Source organism: Erythrolamprus reginae, chromosome 2 (genome assembly GCF_031021105.1).
Source record: "Erythrolamprus reginae isolate rEryReg1 chromosome 2, rEryReg1.hap1, whole genome shotgun sequence".
In the NCBI taxonomy this organism is placed as follows: Eukaryota; Metazoa; Chordata; class Lepidosauria; order Squamata; family Dipsadidae; genus Erythrolamprus; species Erythrolamprus reginae.
Window position 1 is genome coordinate 279,914,115 of NC_091951.1, and position 27,840 is coordinate 279,941,954.

Consider the following 27,840-nt stretch of genomic DNA (forward strand, 5'->3'; position numbering starts at 1 on the left):
CCATCCCCTAGTGAGATGAAGCTAAAGTGGAAGTTTTATATCAAAATGCTCACAAAGTAGCAGCAGCTCTCACTTTATTCAGGCAAATTCACTCCTGGGCTGGACAAAGACCAATTTAATTTCATATTATAACCCACCAGTTCATGCTCCATGATGCTCACCAGTGATAAAATTTTGAATGTCTAGGAAAAGCCTCATGACTATGTTATTTCATATTTTATTTACAATATGTCTGGTTGGCTAAATAATATCCTGTATATAAACTATATGTCAGAAAACACTTGCTGCCCAGTATGCTCTGCACAGAACCAAATGATGATGATGATATAAACTATAGCTGTGAAGTTGTTAATTTGCAGTTAACTACAATGGGTTACTGGAAGTTTTGTTTGAACAACACCCGATAGTCTATAACAGGGATGTCAAACTTGATTTCATTGAGGGCCACATCAGGGTTGTGTTTGCCTGGGGTCAGCAAGGCCTGGGTGGATGTCGCCAGCTCGATAGCACTTGTGTTGGGGGCACCTATGATGGCCCGAGTGCTCTACCAGCAAAAACGGGTTCCTAAGCTGTGATGGTTTTCTGCAACCCTCTGCCAGCAAAATCAGAGCTCAGGATGGTGATCCGCAACCCTCCAGAGTTCCGGTTTAGGCTGCAAAGTCCTGCACAGCTTTCCCGGGCTACATTTTAACTGGTAGAGGCACCACAGGCTAGTCCTCCACTTTTTCTAGGGCAGCCCCATGGCCCAGATCTAAGCACACCACAGGCCGGATCTGGTGTGGGCCTTGAGTTTGGCACCCTGGTCTATTGATTCCTCATCAAGGCTGTAATGCAGGGCTATCAAATTCCTGGCCCATGGGCCAGATGCCTCATGTAATGCCATGCCCACATCAGGTTTAGCAAAAGGGAAAAGTCCTGATATGTCATATGATGCCCCCATGACTACGTGACTTTGACACCCATCCCTGCTCTTATGAAAACCAGGAACCCAACCCACCTCACAGGGAAGTTGTTATAAAAAAATAGGCAGGAATATTATCTACATCCTTTTAAATAGTAGCAATAAAGGAAGGAAGTAAATCTAATAATGAGATAAATAATGTTGGAATCTGTCATATATACATCTTTAATTTATTTAGATATATATTTAGTTTAGCCTACCCGGAAAAAGCTTTGCCGGCCTCCGCAGAGAAGAAAGGAAGAGAGAGAACAAGAGAGAGAAAGAAAGGAAGAGAGAGAAAGAGATAGCAAGAGAGACAGAATGAGAGAGAGAGAAGAGAAAGAAAGAAAGAGACAGCAAGAGGGGGGAAGGAGGAAGAGAGAAAGCAAAAGAGAGAGGAAGGAAGGAAGGAAGGAAGAAAGAAAGAGATAGCAAGAGAGACAGAATGAGAGAGAGAGAGAGAAAGAAAGAGACAGCAAGAGGGGGGAAGGAGGGAGAGAGAAAGAGAGCAAAAGAGAGAGGAAGGAAGGAAGGAAGAAAGAGATAGCAAGAGAGACAGAATGAGAGAGAGAGAGAAAGAAAGAAAGAGACAGCAAGAGGGGGGAAGGAGGGAGAGAGAAAGAGAGCAAAGAGAGGAAGGAAGGAAGGAAGGAAGGAAGAGAGAAAGCAAAAGAGAGAGGAAGGAAGGAAGGAAGAAAGAAAGAGATAGCAAGAGAGACAGAATGAGAGAGAGAGAGAGAAAGAAAGAGACAGCAAGAGGGGGAAGGAGGGAGAGAGAAAGAGAGCAAAAGAGAGAGGAAGGAAGGAAGGAAGAGAGAAAGAAAGAGATAGCAAGAGAGACAGAATGAGAGAGAGAAAGAAAGGAAAGAAAGAAAGAAAGAAAGAAAGAGACAGCATAGGGGGGAAGGAGGGAGAGAGAAAGAGCAAAAAAGAGAGGAAGGAAGGGAGAAACAAAGGGATGGAGAGAGAGAGAAAGAGGAAGGGAGAGAAAGAGGGAGGGAGAGAGAAATAGAGCGAAGGGGAGGAAGAGAGATTTTTTTGTCCAAACCCCCCCTCCCCCCGCTCAATGTTCCCCAGGATTTTGAAAATGTGAATAATGTGCCGCGGCTCAAAAAAGGCTGGGAAACACTGGTTTAGGCAATAATTATTCTAACCACCTAACTTAAATACAGCAAACTTTCTCCCATGCAGTAGTGTTAGTTTTATCCAAGTTGTTATATGTTAATCTTTACCTTTTCGGTTTAAGCAGAACAGTATTTTTAAGGTTGAAGGACACTTTTTAGTAATTGTGCTGTATGTGATTGATGTTGCTAATTTTAATGTGTGCGAAATCCAGATTTTTTATGTTCAGTTTGAAGGCTTAAACCTTTCCATCTACATGCTTCAGTTTTTAATTAAAAAAACCCAAAACAAGATAATCCTCCATTGGTACTTTGCCAAGCACCTGGCAAGAGAAGGCTTGAAGAAATCCAGGTATGATGGTATCGATGTGATGCTTCTTTTGTTTGCGATTAGGTTGGTCAGCTTTGTTGCGTTAATCAATAAGTGAATTGATCTTTGTCCTCTATTTATCGTACTCAGATCTCTGATTTGTTCAGAAATCTTGGTTGCTTTTATTTTATTTTGCCCTTGGCCTTATAAATGAGGCTTTACTAGTGTTTTATATGATGTTATTAAAGTATTCCCATCCATGGTACACACAGCATATATATTACTCAATGAGTTATATCATATTTATAGAAATCTTGGCATTATTGTTATTTTCCATAGATGATTCCCTAACAAATAGTCAAGCCTTATACAGCTGGGCAAGATCAAGTAAACAAGAACTACACAGACTTCAAGTAAAGTATATGTAATGCTAGTCTTAGAGTAAATAGAAAATCTTAGAAATTATAAGCATTTCCAACCCTCCTTTATAGTGAATTCAATAAGGAGGAGTCTCTGAATGATTTGAAATGCTTTTTTCCTATTTCTGGCTACTTGGATTGTGTTGAAATTTATAAAATATGCTGCTGATAGACTCGCCTTCTATATCTATATTGTTTATTCCAGCCTCTCCACAGTTTTTCCCACAAATTATGCATGACTTTAGGCTAGAATTGTTATACTAGTACAGAAAATCATTCTGCTAAAACCATGCTTTATCTACCAAGTTCTTCCCTTAGTACAATTTTTCAAGCATTACCATTCCCAGTCAAGCTACAGATGTGATAAAATTCTTAACTTAGGCCTGGAGCCACAAGAATAGTGTGGAAAGAAAGAAGTCAAACCTAATTGGTGTTGCTTTTTGTCTAAAAAGCATATGGTTCACTATTGGTATAGTTTAATTTTAGACAGGATTGCACTCCTGATGAAAGTGCAAATCTACAGTATGACTTGGAGGTTAAATCCATGGGCAGGGCAATTGTCTACAGTGGTGACTAGTGTGCCACTTATGGTCCTATTGAGGGTAGGAGAACACGGCAGCAGGATTACAGAGGTGAGATATACATAGCCAGGGTGGCGCAGCAGGTAGAGTGCTGTATTGCAGGCCACTGAAGCTGACTGTAGGTCAGCGGTTCAAATCTCATCACCGGCTCAAGGTTGACTCAGCCTTCCATCCTTCCGAGGTGGTAAAATGAGGACCCAGATTGTGGGGGCAATAGCCTAGCTCTGTTAAAAAGTGCTATTGCTAACATGTTGTAAGCCGCCCTGAGTCTAAGGAGAAGGGCGGCATAAAAATCAAATAAATAAATAAAATAAATAATATACCTACTGATTCTCCCATCACGGAGTGCACGCATCCGTATATGTGTGCAGCCTTCTACACATGTGCTTTGCTCGCACACGCAGATTGCATGCATATGCACAGCTACTACTGGTTAACCTGAACCGATCCGCACCAGCTGAATACCATCTTTGAAGAGAAACACATGCCCTCATCAGAACCAGTAGTGGGTTGCAGCCGGTATGCCTAGGATTGGTGTCCCAGTGACGGAAATGGAGATGTACACGCATCTCCATGCTCCGATGCATGCATGCATGTGATTTTGCTTCTGCGCATGCACAACAAGTGAAATCTTGTGCGAGGATGCTCTCACGCATGGGGTTTTACCAATTTTTGGGATTTTTGTTACTGTGCATGCAAGGAAGCAAAACAATCGCCGAAAATTGGCGAAATCTTGAACGCGAGTGTGTCCTCGTGTGAGATTTTGCTTGCTATGCATGCTGTGATTTTGCTTGGTGTGCTTGCTGTACATGCCCAGAAGTGAAATCTTGCACCGATGGGCATGCATGCACCCACAACGATCCCGGAGGGCATACCAGTAGCAGCCGATAAGTGGAACCCTCGCCTAACCAGAACCACTGTAACCATATTTCCACTTTCAAAAGATACATAGGGTATGGGTGCTTCGAAAATCTTAAACTCTAGGGTATTTACAAAAGTATTCTTAATATTTTCTGTACCAAATTATATTTTGATATAGTTTTCCTTTGGATTTCAGGGCTACCTCCTACGTTGCTGATTTTGAGGAAAGCAGTGGCAATTAATTTTCAGGAGACTTTCAGATTGGTTTCATAGCTTTTATTTTCTTTATGAGCAAGATGCTGTCAAACTCCACATAGTTGGCAAATCAGAAAAGTGAGAACACACTGTTTTCAGAAAGGCATCTTTAATGCTAATCAGGGATAAAAACAATCTTATAAACAGTAAGAGTAAATTCCAGGCAGACTTATAGTGAATTAATTAAGGCACATTAAGTCTTTCTGAAAGGCTTCCTCCTCAACCTGTCATGCATGCTGAAGCTTGATTTTAAAAAATTAATTTAAAACATTTGAATACATTTTTATTTTGAAAGTTTTATGACAGTGAATTTCACCTAGTATTTTATTATAAACAGTTAGATTAAAAAATACAAAATGTTATTGCAAATAGATAAATAATATTCTGATGCCATTACACAAGTATATATAATGTGAACATAAAGGTTTTCTAGGCACATTTGAAAATAATATAAACAGTTTTAAAAAGTGTAGAAGAAGAAAACTGAAATGATTAGGGCCTTGAGCATTGTATGAAAAATGGCTAAAATATTTGTAGTTCTTTAGCTTGGTGGAGGTGAGGGCATGTCTGGATATTTTTCTCTCTGTTTCAGAATAATACCAAGCCCAGATATTGTAAAATAATTGTGAAGAAATATAGAAATGACAAAAGAACATCTCTCTGGTGCATAATTAGTCTGTAGAATTAATTGCCATAACATATATGATGGTTACAGATAGTCTCCGACTTACAGCAGTTCATTTAAATTTACAATCATACTGAAAAAAAGTGACTTATGACCGTTTTTTATACTTAGGATCATTACAGCCTCCCCATTGTCGCATGATCAAAATTCCGACTCTTGGCAATTGGTGCATATTTATGACGGTTACAATGTCCCAGGATTATGTGATCGCTTTTGGGTCATTCAGCGACTTTCTGATGAGCAAAGTCAGTGGGGAAGCCAGATTCCCTTAACAAGCATGTTTCTAACAAATGCAGTGGTTCACTTAAAGTTGTAAAATGGGGCAAAACTCAAGTAACAAATTTCTTACTTAGCAACAGAAATGTTGGGCTTAATTGTGGTCTTAAGTCAAAGACTACACGTACTAAGATGGCATTAGGGCTTAGGTAAAAAATCATGCAGTATATTAAGAACAAATAATAGCGAAGAGTCCATGTTACGTGGGGTGAGGTAGCATGCCTTCAAATTTCTACCAGTTCGGCCCGGTTCGGGTGTATCGGTAGCGGTGGCCACTTGTGGTTGGGAAAACCAGTAGTGGCGGTAGCATGAGGTTCCGCCCACTTACCCAGATATTGCCATTTTCTTTTTTTTAACTCTGGGCATGCACAAAGCCTTCTGCCCATGCGCATAGGGTGAAAAAGCGTGTGCGATAGTGGCACGTACATGCTTCCAAACTGGTAGGGAAGGGAAGTAGATTTCTCCACTGTCGTACGTGTATTGCCTAGGTCACTAAACTTTGAAACTGTGCACTTTCAGTGAACATATTCTGTAATGAGTTTATTCGCTATGAAATCTCTGGCCTCAGAAACCCTCTGTGTTAGAAGAACCTGGAGCACATTCAGTTCATCAAGAACTCTGGCCAAACCTGTTAATCCTTCTTGTCACTTTGCATCAACTAAGAATAAATCCTAAAATAACTTTTCCCCAACCTGGCATGCTCCAGATGTTTTGTGACTGCAAGCTTCCAAAATACTCATTGGAATTGGTAAATCATCCCAAACTGGGGTTTTTTTTTTCGTGTGAGGGATCATGCCATGGCTGATCTTTTGGTTGTGGTACAGTTGATAAGCTTCCAAGGAAACCAAGGTTTCTTGGAATACTGTTTTGAAAACAACTAGCAGAGTGCATCTGGAATACATCTAGAGTAACACATCCCTCTGAATTTTAATCACACTGTTTTACTTATTTCAGAGAGGTTGGCAACAAATAGACAAAGTACTCTGGATGAAGAGACTCCTTTTTTTCTTTCTTTTTCTCTCTATGTGTTTTTGTAAATATACTTCAAAGCTCAGTGTGAGAATTGCAGTTATGTGATCCAGTGCGTGACGAGAGTTTGTAGCATTATTCCGTTGGTTTTGCTGTGGCTCTTTGTGTTGGCTCCCTCAGACTTTAGCTTGGGTGGGGTGGAAGAGCTGGTTTTGAGCTATCCTAGAAGGAGTATGGGCAGCTTCAGGGAAAAAGGAAGCATCTGTGCTGGAGGCTAGACAAAGTAGCACTTTGGAATAGAGCAATTGCAGTGAAGCAATCCCTAGAACCATATTGGTGGGCACACAAGCTCAGGTCTGGCGCACATGCACACACTGGCCAGGCCTTCTGGGTTCACTGGGAGTCAGGAAACAGGCTGTTTCCAGCTTCCAAAGGGAGTGGAGAAGGTCCGTTTTTTGCTTCCCCCAAGCTCCAGAGCCTTTCTAGGACCCTGGGGAGGCCGAATATGGGCTCCTCCCCCACCCGAGATCCATTGCTGGAAATGTTCTGATTTGACTTGAAATTCTGTGGGTTTTTTTGCTCTCCCCAGGCTTCAGAGCCTTTCTAGGAGCTAGGGAGGGCGAACATAGTCTTCCCCATCCCCGCGGACGCTCTCTGGGGGCCAGAAATGGCCTGTTTCAAGCTGAGAAATGGGCCATTTCTGGCCTCTGGAGGGCTTCCAGGGGGTGCGGGGAAGGATGTTTTCGCCCTCCCCAGCTCCTAGAAAGACTCTGAAGCCTGGGGAGAGAGTGAAAAATGGGTGTGCCATTGTGTGGAGCAGGGGGGGTCACACATGCAAGTGTGGGGGCCTCCACAGGGAAGTATGGATGTGGGCACATGTGCGTGCAACCCCCCCCATGCTCCCCTCTTTTGGCACGCGAACCAAGAAAGGTTTCCCATCACTGCCCTAGAATGTTGGAAGAATCTGGGACAGAGGGGCTGGAAGAACAGGTGGCTGGGCAATCCAAGAGGACATGCAGCCGCAGTCAGCGTGGATGAGGAAGAGTTGCTGCCCTATCCCCATCCAAGGATGTACAAGGCCCAGTGGAGAGAGATGCAGTAGAGATCAGTGAGACTAATCATGAGGCGATACCCTTGCCCTTCTTAATGAAGTGCACCCGCTGGTGCCTAGTTAAGTAGGATTTGGAAATTGATTGGTATTGGAGGAACTAATACTCCAACTCACTGTGAATGTTTGAAACCCTTTTGTTCTTCATTGTGCCTTGTACCTGTTGAAGTTGTGTTTGACTTTGTCCTGCTTCAACTCAGTGACATCATACAGTATTTGTTTTCGTCTGGCTTCAATTTATTGGAGTTCAACTCACGTTTACCTCTGCCTTGGGAGCTGTGATTGCTTTTGTTGACTTGTGATCTAATGGGAGTAGACCTCCTCATAGGTGCTGTGAATTTAGTAGAGCATTTTATTTGCTCGTTCGAACTAGGCCACTATTGACCAGAACTTGGAAAAGGCTTAAAGAGGACGGCCTGTAACACATTTATGTGCACAGTGAAAATTTGGGAGATGCCCAAAAGTAGTTGTGTGGAGAAACACATATAACTCCTTACAGCGTGCATGTGTTTGTGTACTGGGGCAGGGCACCCTTAATGAGCACCCAGGTTTCTGAAGGATTTGATTTTGACACCATGCAAGGGGAGATTATGAGCAAACCATTGTGAAAAACGCCCCTCTCTTGTAATTTCTTTTAGTTTTGTTTATTTTTCCTACTGCTGTGTTTCATTATTACATGATGTCCATGATATTCATGGCACCTAATGATGACCATTCCTGTGTACCATCCTAATTTATGCTGGAACATCTGACGTATCAGATAAAAACATGATCTGAGGAATAGATTTGGTAGACATACATAACATCAGAAGCCAATACAATAAAGTAGATTTCTTTAAAAGCATTTCAATATGTAAATAATGAGTACTACTAGAAGATTATCCTGTTTTCTCCAAAATAAAGATATCCCCTTATAATAAGGCCCAACTGGCCCTTTTGAATGCATGGCAATAAGGCCAAGTGGTTATTTCAGGGTTCAAAAAAATGTAAGAGAGGGTCTTATTTTCAGGGAACCACAGTAGCTATTTTTTAAAAAAAGTTGAATATCTAGTCGTTTAAGCAAGGCAGCCAATGCAATTTTATTTTTCCTTCAGTTGCTTCCAATTCTCTGCGTCCCACTGGATATTACTTGGCAAGGTCAGTCTGTCAATAATAGTTCCTTAGAGTTCTAAGATACTCTTGTTCATGATGTCAGTGATCGCATCTTGCCATCTTCTGTCAGTTTCTTGATTGCCTTCGATTTTTCCAGGCATCAAGGTATTCTCCAATAACTCTTGACTTCACATTATGAGTCCAAAATATCTCAACTGAAGCTTCCAATGAATAATCTGGTTTCCTTCATCTAGTGTTGAATATTTTGGTCTTGCTGCAGTCCAAGATCTTTTTCCACCGTATTCTGCAGTGCCACACAATTCAAAGGCATCGGTTTTCCTTCCTTCAGCCTTTCTAAGCATCCAGATTTCACAGCCAAGTGGAAAACCCTACAACAGTGATGGTGAACCTTTTTTTCCTTGGGTGCTGAAAGAGTTTGGGCGTGCGCTATTGCCCATGCGCGAGTGCCCACACCCATAATTCAATGCTCGGGGAGGGTAAAAACACCCTCTCCCATCCCCTGGAGGCTCTCTGGAAGCCAAAAACGCCTCCCAGAGCCTCTGTGTGAGCCAAAAATCAGCTGGGTGGCACACACATGCAGCTTGGAGCTTAGCTAGGGCAATAGTCCGCGTGCCAGAAGATATAGCTCTGTGTGCCACCTGTGGCAGCCATGCCATAGGTTCGCCACCACTGCCCTACAGCAGCTTCAGGTCTCTAGTGTGCACACGCGCATGCATCCCAATGAGAGTTTGCTTCTACTCATGCGCAGGAAGCAAAATCTTGTGACGGGACACACGTGCATATGAGATTTCAGTGATTTTTTTTTGCTTCCGTGCATGCGCAAAAGAAAAAAACCACCAAAATCTCATGCGTGCGAACATCCTCTTGTGAGATTTGCTTCCTGCACCTGCACAGAAGCAAAATCTTGCTGGATGCACATGCACGCCAGAGATGCAAAGCTGCACGTGCAGCTCTAGTTTTACTACCAGTGCAGCATACTGGTAGGAACCTGCTACTGCTTATCTTTGTTATCAATGCAACATTTCTGCATTTCAGTATTTTCTGCACATCTGTCATAAACTTTCTTCTAAGTAGCAAGGGCCTGTATGTTTCATGACTACTGTCATTAGTCTTGTGATTTTTTTTTTAAAAAAATTGGTCAACAAGTCTACTAGTATTTCAAGTTCTCCCTCTATTGGCTTTGGTTTGGCATTGCTACTCACATATGGTAATCTTAGTTTTCTTTTTAATACTGTTAAAGAGTAGGTGAATCTTGCAGGTCAATCATTTTTTAATTTTCAACATGAGCGTCCCTAAAACTTCTTTACTGCACTCTAGCCATGAAAATTGTATTATCAGCATATCTATGGTTATTAATCTAAATTTCTACTTATTTTAGTTAATAATAATAATAACAACAACAATAACAACAACAATAACAACAACAATAACAACAACAATAACAACAACAACAATAACAATAATGATTTATTAGACTTGTATGCTGCCCCTCTCCGAAGACTCGTGGCATATTTTTTAATAAATAAGCTAACAGAAAACAACCATGATACAGGTAGTCCTCAACTTATAACAGTTCCTTTAGTGACCGTACCAAGTTACAATGGCATTGAAAAAAGTGACTTATGGCCATTTTTCACAGTTACAACCTTCGCAGCATTCGCATGATCATCTGATCAAAATTCAGATGCTTGGCAACCGGTTCATAGTTATGACTGTGTCCCAAAATCATGTGGTCTCCTTTTGTGACCTTCTGACTAGCAAAATCAATGGTGATGCCAGATTAATTTAACAACCAGATTACTGATTTATCAACTGCAGTGATTCACTTAACAGCTGTGGCAACAAAAATGGTAAAGTGGGGCAAAATCCATTTAACAAATGTCTCACTTAACAGCAGAACTTTTGGGCTCAAGTGGGTAAATTGAGGACTACCTGTATATTTTTTCCAAATATTGAATCAATTAATTGCTGTTCTGTTGCCACAAATTCTTCAGTAGCAAACACCCTAATATACTCATGTTTTTAAAGACTATTTAAGGTAGATCTGTGATAGTGAACCTGTGACGTGTGCCAGAGGTAGCATGCAGAGCCCTCTTTGTGGGCACATGAGTTGTTGCCAGCTGCCCTTCTAGTTTCATCATCTATCTCATTGATGGCAAACTTTTTCATCTCACCGAGTGCGCAAACTGGAATGCATGTGTATGCATGTGCACGCGCATGCTGGAGTGCCAGAAACCCAAAGGCCAGCTGGTCTTTGCATGCACCAGAAACACAAAGACCAGGTGACCGCTGTATGCATGCACACAGCTGATCTTTAGGTTTAGGCGCTCTGGCGTGCACAAAAACCAGCTAGCCTTTGGGTTTCTGGCACTCCAGCGAGCATGTGTGGATACGCGCATGTACGTTACAGTTTGGGCACTCAGTTAAGAAAAGGTTTGTCATCAATGAGCTAAATAATGAGTTTAAAATATCCCAAATCTTCCTTCTATATTATTGTAAGAAAAGCTGCATGATCATATCCATATAATCATCAGAAGAATATTTTTATTTTTATTCTTATTATAGTAAGACTTGACTACTATAATCCTCAGAGTTCCTACTACTGATTCCAGTGATAAATACATAAATCTAATTTATTTACATGCTATTAACCACTAAGTTGGTATTGATTCTTTCTGACCAAGAAGCTCTGTCCCTGAGCTGTTTTTTCAGGTCTTCCAATGGTATATATGCTTCCCTTTATTGCATAATTACTGGTCATTACTTTTCATTGATTGATTATGTAGATTTCGATACTTCATTTTCCAACCCCGAGTTCCTTTCCTTGAATTCACAATATTCAAACAGCAATTTTTTTATGACAAAAATACATTATACAGTGGTACCTCTATTTAAGAATACCTCTACTTATGAACCTTTCTAGATAAGAACTGGGTGCAAGATTTTTTTGCCTCTTCTTAAGAACCATTTTCTACTTAAGAACCCAAACCCGGAAAAATTTCCCAGGAAATTTGAGAGCAGCATGAAGGCCTGGCCAGTTTCCTGCTATTCCCCCTTTAATCCTGGCCATCTCGGGCCTTTCTGGGCTGCCAGAGGAGCCCTTCGGTAGAGCTTAAGGAGGTTTTGGCAGTCCAGAGAGAACAAAGCATTTTCCTTTCTCTGGGCACTTGGAGAGGGAATAAACCTCTGCCAGTGCCCAGAAAAAAGAAATGCTCCTTTCACTCTGGGCAGCTCAGAGTGAACAGAGCATTTTCCTTTCTCTGGGTGTTTGCAGAGGGAATAAACCATTTCGCTGTGGTGCCTCCCACACACCTGATGCGAGGTTGTGTCCTAGAGTGTCTGGGTGTAGAAAGGCCAAAAGGGGCGCTTCACCCTGGCTGAATCAACTTGGCTTCAAGTTGAAGTCACCACAGTGAAGGAAAAGCTCCGGCTACAAAGAGAGTAAGCGAGAGAAGAGGGGAGCCCTTTAGCATGGGAAAGAAGAGGAAGCAGGTAGCAGCAGCAGCAGCATCTGCCTTTCAGTCAAAGGAGCGGGAGGTTCCCCCGCCTGGGTTTCTCTCTCTGGCGCAGTGTATGGGAGGAAGTCTCATGCTGGGTGTATGGGAGGCGTGTGCTCCTCGCTGCCTCAGAGTCCCTCCTTTTTTTTAAGCCTTAAAGTTTTGGATTTTTAAAAATTCTCCTCACCTCACCTTTTTCCTTCGGCAGCGACTGCCCTCCTCCTCCTCTTCTTCCTCCTCCTTCTCCCACCCAAATTTTGAGCTTTTATTTCTTTCCTAATGGGTTTACATGCATTATTTGCTTTTTACATTGATTCCTATGGGAAAAATTGCTTCTACTTTAGAACTTTTCTACCTAAGAACTTGGTCATAGAATGAATTAAGTTCTTAAGTAGAGGTACCACTGTATTATGCATAATTCTATCCAAACCTTTGCAGGCAATTTGGTTTACCTAAGGTTTTTTACATAGATTGACAAAATGTAAATAGTTTGCTTTTATTCACAAATTTTAAAATATCTTTTATTTTATGTACTTCTCCGTACTGAAGGAGCGGGTCCAGCAGTCACATGGGTTGCTCATGTCCAATCCGGTGGAACTGAGCCTAGTGTTAAAAAAGCTTGCCGGATCCGCCCCTTCCCCAGAATTCGCTCAGTTCGCATATCCTGCGGTTGTATTGTGATAGCTCGTTCAACATTCTAACACCTTCCCTTCGATCTTTTCCTTCAAAAGTAGTAAGAATTGTTTATCCTTATTTGTTTACTTGCACTAATAGCGCCAGCCGTTTGTGGCTCGGCTTTTTTCCTTGGGAGAAGTTGCGGTTTCGTTTTCCCCCGGCTGTTTTGCCGTTTACGATCCCCGCTGCCGCTTGTGGATTCTTTTAATCCTTTGGCCTGGAGGTCCTGGTGCAAGTATTGATTCATTGATTCATTATTGTATTATTGTAAAAGGGCTTAAAAAAAATACCTCCTGCGGAGTGAGACGCTTGTTTCTAGTCTCCTGGACTTAGTCGATCGCTTCCCCTTTAAGAATTCTATTACGGAGCGATTTTTCGGCGCGAAGGCCTTCGCGCCCTTTTTAAATTTAGGCCTCTCGTGTTGGCCTCCTGCCAGCCGCGTAGGCCTCAGTCCACTGCGTGGATCCCGGAGTGGGCTTTGGGACGCTCAGGCTTAATTCTCCACCGGCTAAGCCTCCAACCAGAGTGCCTTGGTTTACTTTAATTTAAGTTTAGGGAGGCTGGCCACGCTGTATTTGGGGACACGAACTCTGGGTTTGCCCAGATTGCCCTCAAGTCTCAGCAGCTCCGAGGCCTCGGAGCAGGATCCATACCTCTTGGGAAGTCCTTGAAATCTTCTCCCTAATTATTCAGTTTTTGGCTCAGCCTGGTCTTCTGTTAATTGTCAGACTATGGCTACTTTTCCCAAGAGAGGCACAACCAAAGGTCCCAGAGAGGCCAGGCCTACAGGCGATGAGATTACCAGTATCCCCCAGGCCTCGACCTCCTCTTCTTCAGGGGCCCGCCCCTCGACCAAGGTCACCAGGGCTGAGAAGAGAAGGGACCTAGCCCTACAAAGAATCCATGACAAATCAGCAAAGCGTTTGAAAGTACAGGCCCAAGTACTCAGTAGTCAAGACCCCCCAGAGGCTTCTAGTCTGCCTCCTTCTGGGGTCCCTGTGTTATCTCTGGATGAGCCAAACCTAGACAGACCCCAACCTAACCTATGGGGAATAGGTCCAGAGGAACCAGATATTATTGAAGATTCCCCCCAGCCAGGATCCTCCCAGGCCTTCAGGGATTCTTCTGCCATTCCTGCTGATATTTCTAGTTTACCTCCTGAATTCCAATCTATTTTTTCTGTGTTGTCCAAGGCCATTGATGCTAAATTCTCTACCATCAATGAGCTTCCCTTACCTCCTCCACCTCCTCGCCCCTCCCGCCCCTTGGGTGCTTCCCCAGCGGTTAGAGCTCCTATTCAGGATGATTCAGATTCCTCTCAGGACGAATATGAGGATATGGAGGAGGATGAGGATCCCTTTCAAGGCCTCTCAGATGATGAGGAATCCCAAATAAAGGTTCCTTCTCCAATTACTATTTTTCCTTCTCAATTGTTCAAATCTCTCCTCCTCAAAGCTAGAATTTCTACGGGATTGGCGGCTCAGGAGAAACAGGCCTCCACATCCACTGATCCCCCGGAGGAGAATTTACCTTACTTCACAGAGGAACAGGAGGATAACGAGGTAATTCCTATGCCTAAATTGTTTAAAGATGCCTTACTTAAGCAGTGGGATTTCCCAGCCTCTGGCCTTAATCCCTCAACCAAGGACAGAAAATTGTACAAACTCTCCTCTTCCTATGAGGAGCTCTTATCCTTTCCTAAACCGGATGAACCTGTCAAGATCCTTCACTCGGCGGCTGCTGTGCCAGGCGAAGCAGAGGAAGTCCTCCGCCCAGAGGACAAGCGGATTGAACAAATGCTCAAAAGAGGATTCACCGCAGATTCCTGGGCCATTAAAAGTTCTGCAGCGGCTTCCTTTTTCTCCAGAGCCATGCTTCTGTGGCTTCGCCAACTTCAGCAGCATATTCCTCCCGATGACTTGAGAGGTCAACAAGACTTCAACAAGGTCTTTGCAGCTGCCCAGTACGTGGCTGATGCCACTTTACAATCTACTAGATTTTCTGCTAAGTCTATTGCAGCTTCTACAACGGCAAGAAGACTCCTATGGATTCGCCCTTGGCAAGCGGGAGTACGCCAGAAGTGGCAGTTATCCCTGGGACCCTTAAAGCGCGACCTTCTTTTCGGTGATCTTCTGGATCCACTCCTCACGGAAACCACGGACAAGAAGAAAGTTTTGGGTCCAACCACCAAAAAGGCTACCAAAACGCAGTCCTTTCGTCGCCCAGGGCGTCAGCAAGATCAAGCGGTTTCCTATCAGAGATCTCCAGGTCAGTATTCCCCCCGCTTTCGTTCCCAAGGTAGGAACTCCAGGGGCAGAGGCTTTCGCTTCCAAAGGGGAGCGTCCTCTAACAGGGCTTCAAAGAAACCTAGATGGTAATTTTTCCTCAATTCCCATAGGTGGTCGTCTAGCCCATTTCGCCTCTAGTTGGCATCTCACCTCCAAGGACCCCTGGGTCATTGACACTGTTCAAACAGGCCTTCTTTTAGAATTTATTTCTCCCCCCCCGAAACGTTTTATTTCTTGCCCTTCTCCCAGGTCCTCCTCAGATTGTAACCGTATGGAGGAGGCCATTTCTCACTTATTGTCCATCAGAGCCATTCAACCGGTTCCCTCCGGTCAGAAGGGTCTAGGTTTTTATTCCATCCTATTTATGGTTCCAAAATCCTCCGGAGGTTGGAGAGCTATTTTGGATTTAAAGAAGCTTAACCTATTCATCAAATATAGGAAGTTTAAGATGCACTCCTTATCATCTATTTTGGCCGCCATCCACACGGGAGATTTCATGGTCTCTTTAGACCTCACTGAGGCCTACCTCCACATTCCTATAGCCAAATGCCACAGAAAATTTTTACGTTTCTCCTTTCAAGGCAGGCATTTCCAGTATAGGGCGATGCCTTTTGGCCTTTCCTCGGCCCCTCGGGTCTTTACAAAGCTCTTGGGGTCCCTGGCGGCCTATATCCGGGCGTCTCCCATTCACATTTTATGTTATCTTGATGATATTTTGATTCATGGGAACTCCCTAGAGAAAGTGAAAACAGACCTTTCTATCACCATGTCAGTCCTTCAGGACCATGGATTTTCCATCAACTTTGATAAAAGTCATCTCCAACCTTCCACATCCATCTTACACCTGGGATCCATTATTAATTCAGAATCCTCCCAGGTTTTTCTCTCTCCCGAGAGAAAATTCAGTATAGGGGAGTTAATTTCTTGCATTTTATCTAAACCTTCAGTATCCATAGTAACCCTGTCCTCCCTTTTGGGGAAGATGGTGTCATGCATAGGCATCATTCCCTGGGCTCGCCTTCATGCTAGGGAACTTCAGTGGCTCCTATTACCCTTTCAGAGATCGGGGCACAGCAACTCAAATCGTCGCATTGTCATCCCACCAATTGTTCGCAGATCCTTCAAGTGGTGGAAGTCTCCGGCCATGGACAAAGGATCCCCGTTCAGGTGCCCGGATCAATTTGTCATCACCACAGATGCCAGTCTATCGGGATGGGGCGCCCACGCCCAGGGGATGATAGCCCAGGGCACGTGGTCCCCGGAGGAAGCTTCCAAGCCAATCAATTGGCTGGAGTTAAGAGCCGTTTCCCTGGCTCTGAAGCATTTCTCTCCTCGCATTCCCAACCGGCACGTTCTCATTCTCACCGACAACATTGCCACAAAAAGCCATATCTGCAGACAGGGGGGCACGAGATCCAGGGCCCTCATGAGGGAGGCCCTCAAGTTAGGCCTTTGGGCGGAAAAACATCTTCGGTCGCTCCTAGCCGACCACATCTCGGGGAGCCTCAACGTCCAGGCGGATTGGCTATCTCGAGCAACGATAGACCCAGGAGAGTGGAACCTCCATCAAGACCTGTTCCATCAAATCAGCCTCAGATTCGGCCTACCAATTCTGGATCTCTTCGCGACCAATGCGAACGCCCAGCTCCCTCGCTTCTTTTCCAGATTTCCATCCCCGGGAGCGGAAGCAATCAATGCCCTCCGGAGCCCATGGCCTCCAGGCCTACTTTACGCATTCCCTCCAATTCCAATTCTCCCGGACGTGATTCACAAGGTCCTCACCGAGAGGGCCCGAGTAATCTTAATCGCCCCTCATTGGCCCCGCCGGCCCTGGTTCGCGGATCTCCAACAGTTATCCATCCAGGACCCTTGGCGACTCCCCGTTTCGGGGGATATGCTGCGGCAGGGGGCCTCATTCCATCCAGATCCGGAGTGGTTCCACCTCACCGCCTGGCTGTTATCAGGAGAGACTTAGAACTGCGTGGTCACGACCCCGATACAGTGGAGGTCATTTTAAAGGCCAGAAGGGGTTCGACCAATCGAATCTACGACCACACGTGGTCCAAGTTTCACCAGTGGTGTCTACAGGAAGGCCTCTCTCCCCTGTGCATTCCCATACACAGAATCATTTCCTTCCTTATGCAAGGTTTCCATAAAGGACTTTCCACCAGCACCCTCCGGCGTCATCTGGCAGCCATTTCATCTGTCCTAGGGGGCCCCCGCAGACAGCCTCTCCGATCCTTCCCAGAAGTTCAGGAATTTCTCAAGGGCATAGCCAACCTCAGACCTTCCAAGGTTCACAGGTATCCATCCTGGGATTTGCCACGGGTTCTCCATTCCCTCACGCAGGCACCATACGAACCCCTAAAATCGGCGTCCCTCAGGTACCTATCCTTTAAGGTAGCATTCCTGGTGGCTATTACCTCTGCCCGACGCATTTCGGAGCTGGCTGCCCTCTCAATCAGGCAGGACCTTTGTCAATTTCATCAGGACAAGGTAGTCTTGCGACTGGACCCTACCTTCTTACCCAAGGTCAGTTCCATGTTCCACAGAACTCAGGATATTGTCCTACCTTCCTTCTGCCTCCAACGAGACCATCCCTTGGCAATTAGATGGCACACCCTGGATCTCATTAGAGCGCTGAGAATCTATATCCAACGCACAGGACCCTTTCGGAGGTCAGAAGCACTTTTCATAGCCTATCACCCCAGAGTCATGGGTGCCAAAGTGTCTTCAACAGTAATAGGCCGTTGGATCAGAGGGACTATATCTAAGGCCTATGAGTCGGCCTCCCTCTCAGTTCCAAGGAACATCACAGCGCATTCCACCAGGAGCGCAGCCACCTCGGCCGCTTGGGCGACTCAAGCCCCGTTGGAGGAGGTCTGCAAAGCAGCCACTTGGGCCTCGCCAAATTCTTTCATCAGGCACTACAAGATTGATTCTTACGCTTCAGCGGACGCTGCCTTCGGCAGAAGGGTACTCCAATCCGTTATCTCACATGATAGCAATCTATCCCACCCTAGGGACCATCTATTGGGTATGTCCCATGTGACTGCTGGACCCGCTCCTTCAGTACGGAGAATAGGCGTTGATTGCTTACCTGAACGCCTCTTCTCGTACGGTGAGCGGGTACAGCAGTCACTTCCCGCCCTTGTATGTGTCTTCTTTACCTTCCTATAACCTTTCTTCCTCTAATAATAAGAGTTGAACACTACAGAGCTTCACAGCTGAGCCTAGTCTATGGATTCGCGAATTCTGGGGAAGGGGCGGATCCGGCAAGCTTTTTTAACACTAGGCTCAGTTCCACCGGATTGGACATGAGCAACCCATGTGACTGCTGTACCCGCTCACCGTACGAGAAGAGGCGTTCAGGTAAGCAATCAACGCCTATTTTCTCTTTTTTATGTATTCTTTAAAAAAAAATTCCATTCTTTTTATGGAGGTAGATCAGAAAAACTAGCAATGATAACTGCATTGTTTATCCTTGATTTCGTTTGTCATATGCAAATTAAAAACATTATATTAAAATGGGGAGCAAACCAGTTTCTTCTTCATTATTTCTACCATTTAGTATGCAGAATTTTAGAACTATATTATTATTGACTAGTTATTTTTCCTGTTTAACAGAAAAGGAGGGTATCAGAAGTGTAGTAGATAAAAGCTACTATGGTATAAAATGCCAGAACTGGACTACTAAGATTACAATACAGGTGGTCCTCAACTTACAATAATTTGTTCAGAGTTAACAATGGCACTAGGGAAAAAAGATTTCACATTTATAACTTGCAGCATCTCCATGGTCACATGATTAGTATTCAATCAGTTGCTTGCCGATTGGTTCATTTTTATGACCATTGCAGAGTCCTGGGGTCATGTGATCCCCTTTTGCGACCTTCTGACAAACAAAGTCAATGGGGAAGGTAGTTTCACTTGTCAACCTTAACTTAACAACTGCAAGGTTTCACTTAACAACTGTGGTAGGAAAGGCTATAAAACATGGCAAAACCCACTTAACAACAGAAATTTGGGGCTCAGTTCTGATCATAAATTGAGGACTACCTGTATAGTGGTTCTTAAACTTTTTGACTGAATTCCCCTTACCTCCATCTTGAATAAAGTCATTTCTCTTTCCATATTCTTATCTCTCCCTCCCCTCTTTCTCCCCCCCCTCTTCTCTTTTATACATACAGTACCTACCCACCAATAACCATTTACTTTACATAAACATCTCCACAGTGGCAACCCTATACTGAATCCTTGATTTACAAACAATCTATTACAAATTGCTACATTACTTCCAGAATATACCCAAATTAACCTGCTTCCATTTTGCAAAGGGCCTCTTAACATATTATAGTACTTAATATGTTTCTGCAGATCTGCCTTTCTGTATCATATTGTAATGGAGGAACAATTTATTTCTCCTTTTTCCCATTTCCAAGTCAGACAACTGCTACCGGTATTATATAAATAAGAAAATAATATACTACCATAGTAACATTTCTCTCTTCATCTTTTTTTTTGTCCCTTTAAATAGTTATATTGCAAACCAGAGGGGTTTAGAAAGCATAAATGAAATAGATGTTGGACTGTACACTGGATTAAGAAATTTGTAAGTATATATTTTAATTATGTATATTTAGAATTATAAATGACGTATTTTGCTCACTTTGTGTAAGCTTTATACTGCAATGTACTGAAGTTTTACATGGGCCATTGTCTTCATTTATTTTATTTAAAAGAGCAATTCAATTCTGTATATTTATGGATGTAATTGGTGAAGCTGAGTAAAATAAGTAATTATAGCAAATAGAAAATTTTATCACATGCATCACAGATTGCTGAATTGGGAAATAAAATAACAATTTTTGTACCACAATTTATTCTGAAATTTCTTGAGCTACATACTATACTCTCCATAAATAAATGAATGAATGGATGATACATCACTCAGCAATTGTAACTTGTGTTTGTGTATTTTTACAGAACTGTGGTGGACTCAGGATTAAAGTTTGTCTCACGCCAAGCTTTCCTGAAAAATATTAACCTACAGTACATGTAAGTGAAAACCCACTTTATGACTTCAGAACAAACAGGATAATTTAATTACCAGTGGGAACTTAATATATTGTCTTCCATACTATATTGCTGGATTCAGGCTTGCGACTTGTTCCCACTTTGTAGAATGTAGCGCTGTTATTGTTCAGTCACTAAATTATGTCCAACTTTTCCTGACACCCATGGACCACCTATCACTCTATACAAGAACAAAAAGAATTTGGAAAAAGATAAAAATGATGTTTTCACTATATTAGATGCAAAAGATTTTTTAAACTTCTTGATTATCAGTGATTGCCAATCAGTATGCATTCTCCCAGAAACCATATAATACAGAATACCCAGGCACCTCTCCTCCCATATATTTTTCTTACATAGATATGCACACTCAGTTACAAAGGCATTGTGCCCATTGCAGTGGTATTGGGTATAATCCACTTTTCATTGTTAGGGATTGCAAATTGAATGATGCATGGGAATTCCAGAAGCTCATGTCTTCATATGGACCTCTGATTGACCACTATAAAAAGATTAAATTGACTAGAAGGCCCTTTGAACTAATCCAACAACTCTCTTCTTGCTAATTATGCATCTGTCTCCTGACCCAAATTCCTCCTCCCATTTGAGAGTATTATAAATTGCTAGAGCTGCACATGGCAGCCAATCAATACATACTCATTTTCCTTTTCTGTTGTTCAAATGACATTTTCAGCAAAATGGTTAGACAGTTTGCTGCCAAACAGATGGCAGTGAACTGTCCAAGTATAGTATTAGAAGGAATGATGACTGGAAAATATCCATCTATTTTTGGATACATATTGGAATGTTGTTTTAAATAAAGATGTGATTTACTGATCTTGCTCTTTAATGTAAGTAATTTCCACTGTCAGATAATAGCAAAGGCTAAAGATCTTACATAAGTTACTTTAAAAGTTCTATCTTTAGGGACAAATAGCTACTAAGGAACTATGTGCTGATTCACTTACAAATTCACTTCTATAGAATATCTCATCCATTAGAAAAGAGGAGGATATTGGATGAGTAGAGAGGAAGCAAAGGATGGAAGAAATTTGTTTTGACTATCAGCTATCCAAGATTGTTGTGACAGTGTACAAGCTATTCCAATGGCTATTGGAGGGTATATGTATATGTATGTGTCAGTGGTGAAATCCAATTTTTTTTTTACTGGTTAGGTAGGCATGGCTTGGTGGGCGTGGCAGGGGAATGATACTGCAAAATCCTCATTCCCTCTCCACTCCTGGAGAAAGGGTATTGCAAAATTTCCATTCCCACCCCACTCCGGGGCCAGCCAGAGGTGGAATTTGTCGTTTCTCCAAACTACTAAAAATTTCCGCTACCGGTTCTCCAGAACCTGTCAGAACCTGCTGGATTTCATCCCTGGTGTGTGTGTATGTATTTGTATCATTGGGGAAAGTATTATTATTATTATTTTAAAATAAACATTACTTTCTTGGGATATGAGTTAATTTACATTCTTATAGCGATAATGTACATTACTAATATACATTACTGTGTCTTCTTTTAACAAGAATTTGGCATGTTTGTGATTTAGAAACTTTCTTTTTTTTTAGAAAATAAACATAAGACATAAATTATATGCAATTCCAGTTTTTTTTTAAAAAAATATTTGGGCTTTAATCAAGTCATATCAGATCTCTTTAATTCCATTTAATATCCCTTTAAAACAGATATGGTACAATATAAATAATTCAAAAATATCAATGCTAATATATACATATCCACCAACGTCAGTAATATCAAATTCTAAAGAACTTGAAATAAAATATTTTTATAAACATATTTGCCCCTTTTCCCTTTACCCAGGTGAAATTTATGTAGTCAAAATGGCTGTCTTTAGCTGATGTATGTTTATAAAAATCAGAAATATTGTAAACAAAGAAAGTTAAATATTCCATAGATACTTCCTAAATAAATAAATAGTATCAGAACAATATCTAATGGAAAAATCTGAAAGCCTTTTCTATATTTTCAAAAAAGATCACTGCATCTTGCTGTATATTCTTCTATTGTGCAGACATAATGAAGAATATTTTCTATTACTTGTGATACTTAAGCATAGGCTGGCCCATGGTATTAGATTAGATTAGATTTATTGGATTTATATGCCGCCCCTCTCCGCAAACTCGGGGCGGCTCACAATAATAATAAAAAAACAGTACATAATAACAAATCCAATGCCCACCAATCTAATTACAATTTAAAATTAATAAATTCATAAAACAGTCCTAATATATATAAAAAACAGGCCCACAGTCAATCAGTCAAATGGCAAAACAACATGGGCAAGGGGGAGATGTTTTAGTTCCCCCTTGCCTGACGGCAGAGGTGTGTCTTAAGGAGTTTACGAAAGGCAGGGAGGGTGGGGGCAATCCTAATCTCAGGGGGGAGCTGGTTCCAGAGGGTCGGGGCCCCCACAGAGAAGGCTCTTCCCCAGGATCCCGCCAGACAGCATTGTTTAGTCGACGGGACCCGGAGAAGGCCGACTCTGTGGGACCTAACCGGTCGCTGGGATTCGTGCGGCAGGAGGCGGTCCTGAAGATATTCTGGTCCGGTGCCATGAAGGGCTTTATAGGTCATAACCAACACTTTGAATTGTGACCGGAAACTGATCGGCAACCAATGCAGACTGCGGAGTGTTGGAGTAATATGGGCATACTTAGAGAAGCCCATAATTGCTCTCGCAGCTGCATTCTGCACGATCTGAAGTTTCCGAACACTTTTCAAAGGTAGCCCCATGTAGAGAGCTTTACAGTAGTCGAGCCTCGAGGTGATGAGGGCATGAGTGACTGTGAGCAATGACTCCCGGTCCAAATAGGGCCGCAACTGGCGCACCAGGCGAACCTGGGTAAACGCCCCCCTCGCCACAGCTGAAATTTGTTTCTCTAATGTATCATAAGAGGAAAGTGTCACCAAGATATTTTATTGACATTTTCTTGGTCTGTTTTGGTGTTACAATATTAAGATAAGACAAATATATGTCCTAGAGCAGGGGTGTCAGCTCGATTTCATTGAGTGACACATCAGGGGTGTGTTTGACCTTGGTGGGCTAGGGGTCATGGCCAGGGTGAGCTGCATTTTTGACTCTGACAGCCTCTTACAACCCTCTGTCAATGAAAACTCCATTTTTGCTGGCAGAGGCACTGTGGGCCAGTTCTTCGCTGTTTCCAGGGTGGATCTAAGTACCTGTGGGCTAAATCTGGCCTGTGGGCCTTGGATTTGACAACCCTGTCCTACAGGGGGATAATAAAATTTCTGTTTTGGAAGAAAAAAGATAATGACAAGAAGGAAAAAGTTTTCTGATAAGAAACAGGTTGTAGATAGAGGAGAACACTTGAGTTAGCCATTTCAGCTGTAGGTTTATCTTTAGTTCATTGCTTCTCAAATAGCAGGGAACACCCCCCCGTGTGTATGTGTGGAGCAATGCCGGGAGGCGCATGTGACCCTGGAGAACATGAATGGTCCCTCTCAATTGATTTCTCTGGACGGGGAGTGTTTTTCCAGTTGCACGCGCCTCCAAGTCCAGAAGAGAAGGCGGCCATGTGGGGTGGGGCAGCTGTGTAGGTTCTTGCTGTTCTTGTTGTTCTCAGTGGGTGCCATGGTAGCAATGAATGGTATGGTGAACCTGCTGCTGGACATGGAGGAGCATCCTCTGCAGCTGGGCGAAAGCTTCAAACAGCACCCCAAAGCCTTCTTCCACACCAGTCATTGTGAGTGCCTGGCAGAGGTGGTGCTTATGAGCCAGACTGGTGACCCCAAAACATTGGCTTGATTAATCTGACCTGGCCCCATGTCAAAACACTAAAATTCTATTGGGACCCAGATAGGAGAATTGGTGGCGCGCAAAATCTTTACTTTGTCCTTGGGGGGGGGGGGGGGGTGTTAATGGAAAATAATTGAGAAGCACTGCTTTAGATTAATCTTATTGTCCATAGGGCAAGTTGAACAATCAATTCACACGAGGCATGTATCTTGGCAAAACATGTCATTATAGCTTTGCCATAAAGACTTCACTACAAATTGATTATCTCACTACAAACATTCACCGACAATTGTGCATTTTGGCTGAATGCAAATTGTAGTCAAAAACATCTGGTTGCCACTAGGGTGGTAAAGGCTAAAAAACACTTAAAGCATTTTACTTTCTTCTTAAGATGTAAAATAAAGAGAACGTTTTATTTTTGTTTTCAGCTAACAATGTACTTGTAACATGGAATCCCAGAAACATTGGTTAATTTTCAATATAGTTTAGACTAGGAATAGGAATCTCATTGGGTCTGTGTATTCCTCCCAAATGTCTTTTTATTCTGTCCACAATGATTACTTTGCTGAAATTTGGTAAACAAATGCATCACTTCCAATTGTTTTCCAGAAGAATTAAAAGAATTAAAGAAAATAAGCTGTTTAAGGAAGTAAGATGTACATATACACAAACCCTTATGAAACACCTATCTTAAAAAAAAGGATTCTCTTACGCCATTCATGTGGCATTATATGATGAGTTCAGGAAATTTTCTACTAGGGACATAGAAGTAAAGCTGTACACTATTACTACATTTTTAAAAATATGTACATATTTTATTGGATATTTGACATCTTCACATAATTGGTCCCAGTATAAAACAGAATAGATAGATAGCCTAGAACTTTGCCGCCTCCGATTTGATCTAAATGTAGTTGACAAAATCATTTACTGCAATGTTCTACCTGTCAATGATTTCTTCAGTTTCAACCGTAACAATACACGAGCACACAGTCAATTCAAACTTAATGTAAACCCTCCTAACTTGACTGCAGAAAATACGACTTCAGCAACAGAGTAATCAATGCCTGGAATGCACTACCTGAGTCTGTGGTTTCTTCTCCAAACCCTAAAAACTTTAACCTTAGACTATCTATAATCAACCTCACCCCATTCCTAAGAGGTCTGTAGGGGGCATGCAAAAGCACACCATTGTGCCTACCGTCCCTGTCTTACTATCCTATTGCCTAATTTACCTGTACCTACCTTGCTAATGTTTAGGTTTATACCAATACCTACTACCTTATACATGCTTGACAAAATAAATAAAAATTGAAAAAATAGAATACAGAAACTACTGTTGTGTACTTAGGGTAGGTGGATCTGGATTTTAAAAAATCAGACAAGTACCACTTGGCAACATTTCTGATTGTTATTGTGGCAGGGAGCTTATATCTTATTCAGTGAGAATATATTTCCTATGGAAAATAAAAAGTAAGGTGCTGCTGGTCTGGAAATCTTTACATTTTGTCCAATTTAAATATTTTTTTAGGAAAGGAGTGCCTCCCACAGTGTGTGTAAAGTCATGTGTGTAAAGTCAAGAGCAAGAAGGCATTTGGTTTTCATTGTAATGGAAGATGCTAAAGTGTATTGCAATATAATACAGTAAATACTTAATTGAACTGAAAAGCTTAATGATTTCATGTGACTATTTTTCCATGATGTTTGCTGTGAACACAAAGTTTAAAAAAAAGTATTTCTAAAAAGGCTGCGAGGGAGTTGTTTGGGATAGAGTCAGGGTTTGGAAAAGTAAAATCTTTGATGTAGGATCAAAGACGATATGGTAAACATCTATTTTGCTTATGAATAAATTGAGCGTTTAGTCAACATCTGAGAACATCTTTGGAGTAAAACTTAATCCAATGTTTTTTTTTCCCCTTCACTTGAACTGAACTGTTTTAAGATACATCTTGCAATCAGTGTTTATCTGTGCCCAGTCTTGATGTCAAGCTAGGATACAATCTGTATCAGTTTTGGAGATCATCAGTGGGAGTTGTTTGACAGAGTTTAACTTCCTGGGATGTGTCTCTCAAAACTCTCTTGTTTCCTCATTTTAATTATGGTGCTGTTTCTTTACAGTAACTTCTCCAGAAATAAGCTTTCAAGTTTGTCCAGGAAGACTATCCGCCATCTGAATTTGACAGATCTGTAAGTAATTGCTTTTCTGAAAAATTGGTTTATTGTTTTAATGAATGTTATTAGCATTATTACCAGACACAGTATTGTAGTATTTAGATTCCAGCAAGAAAATATTTAAAGTTTATGTTTCAAGTACTGTGTGTTGGGTGTATGTGTGTATTTAACATATGGGACATACTCTAGGGAACATATAGTTGAGGGCCTCTTGTGGCTACTCTTCCAAGCATTAAAATAATTTTGTGTTTAGGCTATGTTAGTATGTCTCGGTATGAAATCTTCAACACACATTAAGCAGAGTTGATGGGGTGTAGGAAATGTGGGTTAGCCAGACAATGACTCAGACTTAGTATCAATGTATATACAACAATATTATTATTTACAAATACTGTATACAGAATCAACAAGATAATACTCGAATAGTTTACAAACCACACACACAGCAAGAATACAACTCACGGCAAAATATATCTCTAACAAAGTAACTCCTCCCAAAGGAAGCAGTGTTGGCGCCCTCTTATGGCCAACCAGTAATATTTCCTTAAAGGTACAGTCTTTACATTTATACAAACTATCATTGTTAGTTACTGTATGTCAACACTCAAGTAGGTTACGTTCTATATGCTAACAAGCTAACTATATTGGAGCAGCAGAGCCATTGTTGCAAGAATGGTTTCACTTTTCAGCCAGTCCTGGAGTTTGCTTCAGTTACCATGCAAACCAATGGCTCCTTAATTCTGAACTAATCATTAGTCCATGTTTGGATAATACAAAAAATTACTTTCAGTCCAGGTAAGCCAAGAACAATCCTTAATTATAGATTGAAGATATTAGGTAATTCTAGGGTTCCAACCACTAATTCAATGACTGCTCAAAGGTTCAGTGGTGCTGAATTAGTGGTACTTATAATTAGTCCTTGAAATTTTACCATTGCAGTCCCATGACAAACACATGATTTGGCTGGTTGGCAACCAGCTCGCAGTTACAAAGTTTGCAGCAGTCACATGATCACCATGGCTGTGAAAGTCCGTGGGAAAGCTGGCAAGGAGGTTGCAAAACATTCCCATAAATCACTCCTAATCTCTCTGCTTATTCTCCTGACGAGCCTTATTGCTGAATAAGGGATACCTGGGATCTCATACTCCACAGTGCACTCCCTCGCCTGCACTCCATAGCTCAGACCCACCGGGCTACATTTGCACTGTAGCACTTGACCTCTATTTGCCTGGTTGAACTTGTACTGAGCCAAAGCACACACCTCCTCACACCACTCTGCAACATTCACTCCCCACCTGCATTTGTGCTGCACTATGGCACCACCTGTGCACTCACTGCACTCTGTAGTTACTTACCTTCCTACTGAGCTATGCTCATGCCACAATGTAGCACCCACTGCCTGCTGTCTATCTGCACTTGTAGAATTCTTTATTGGCCAGGTTTTGTTGGACACACAAGGAATTTGTCTTGGTGCGTATGCTCTCAGTGTACATAAAAGAAAAAGATACATTTGTCAAGAATCATGTGGTATAACACTTAATGATTGTCAAGAGGGTCAAATAAGCAATGAAGAAACAATATTAATAAAAATCTTAGGATACAAGGAAATCTTAGGATTGTGCCATATTGCAACACCTACTTTCTCACCTGGCCATTCTTAGCTGACTATCATTTCTCCTATAACCTAGCATCCATCTATCTAGTTAAAAA

General features: G+C 42.1%; 1 protein-coding gene across 2 annotated transcripts in view; it reads left to right on the forward strand.

Moving 5' to 3' along the window:
- Window positions 1-27,840, forward strand: part of NTRK2 (neurotrophic receptor tyrosine kinase 2) — a 105,047-nt gene that overhangs the window by 21,223 nt on the left and 55,984 nt on the right. For both annotated transcript variants that reach the window (XM_070742765.1, XM_070742766.1), the window contains exons 2-4: window positions 19,636-19,710; window positions 20,085-20,156; window positions 26,077-26,145. In XM_070742765.1, the coding sequence (XP_070598866.1) occupies window positions 19,636-19,710; window positions 20,085-20,156; window positions 26,077-26,145 (216 nt within the window). The remainder of the gene's footprint in view (window positions 1-19,635; window positions 19,711-20,084; window positions 20,157-26,076; window positions 26,146-27,840) is intronic.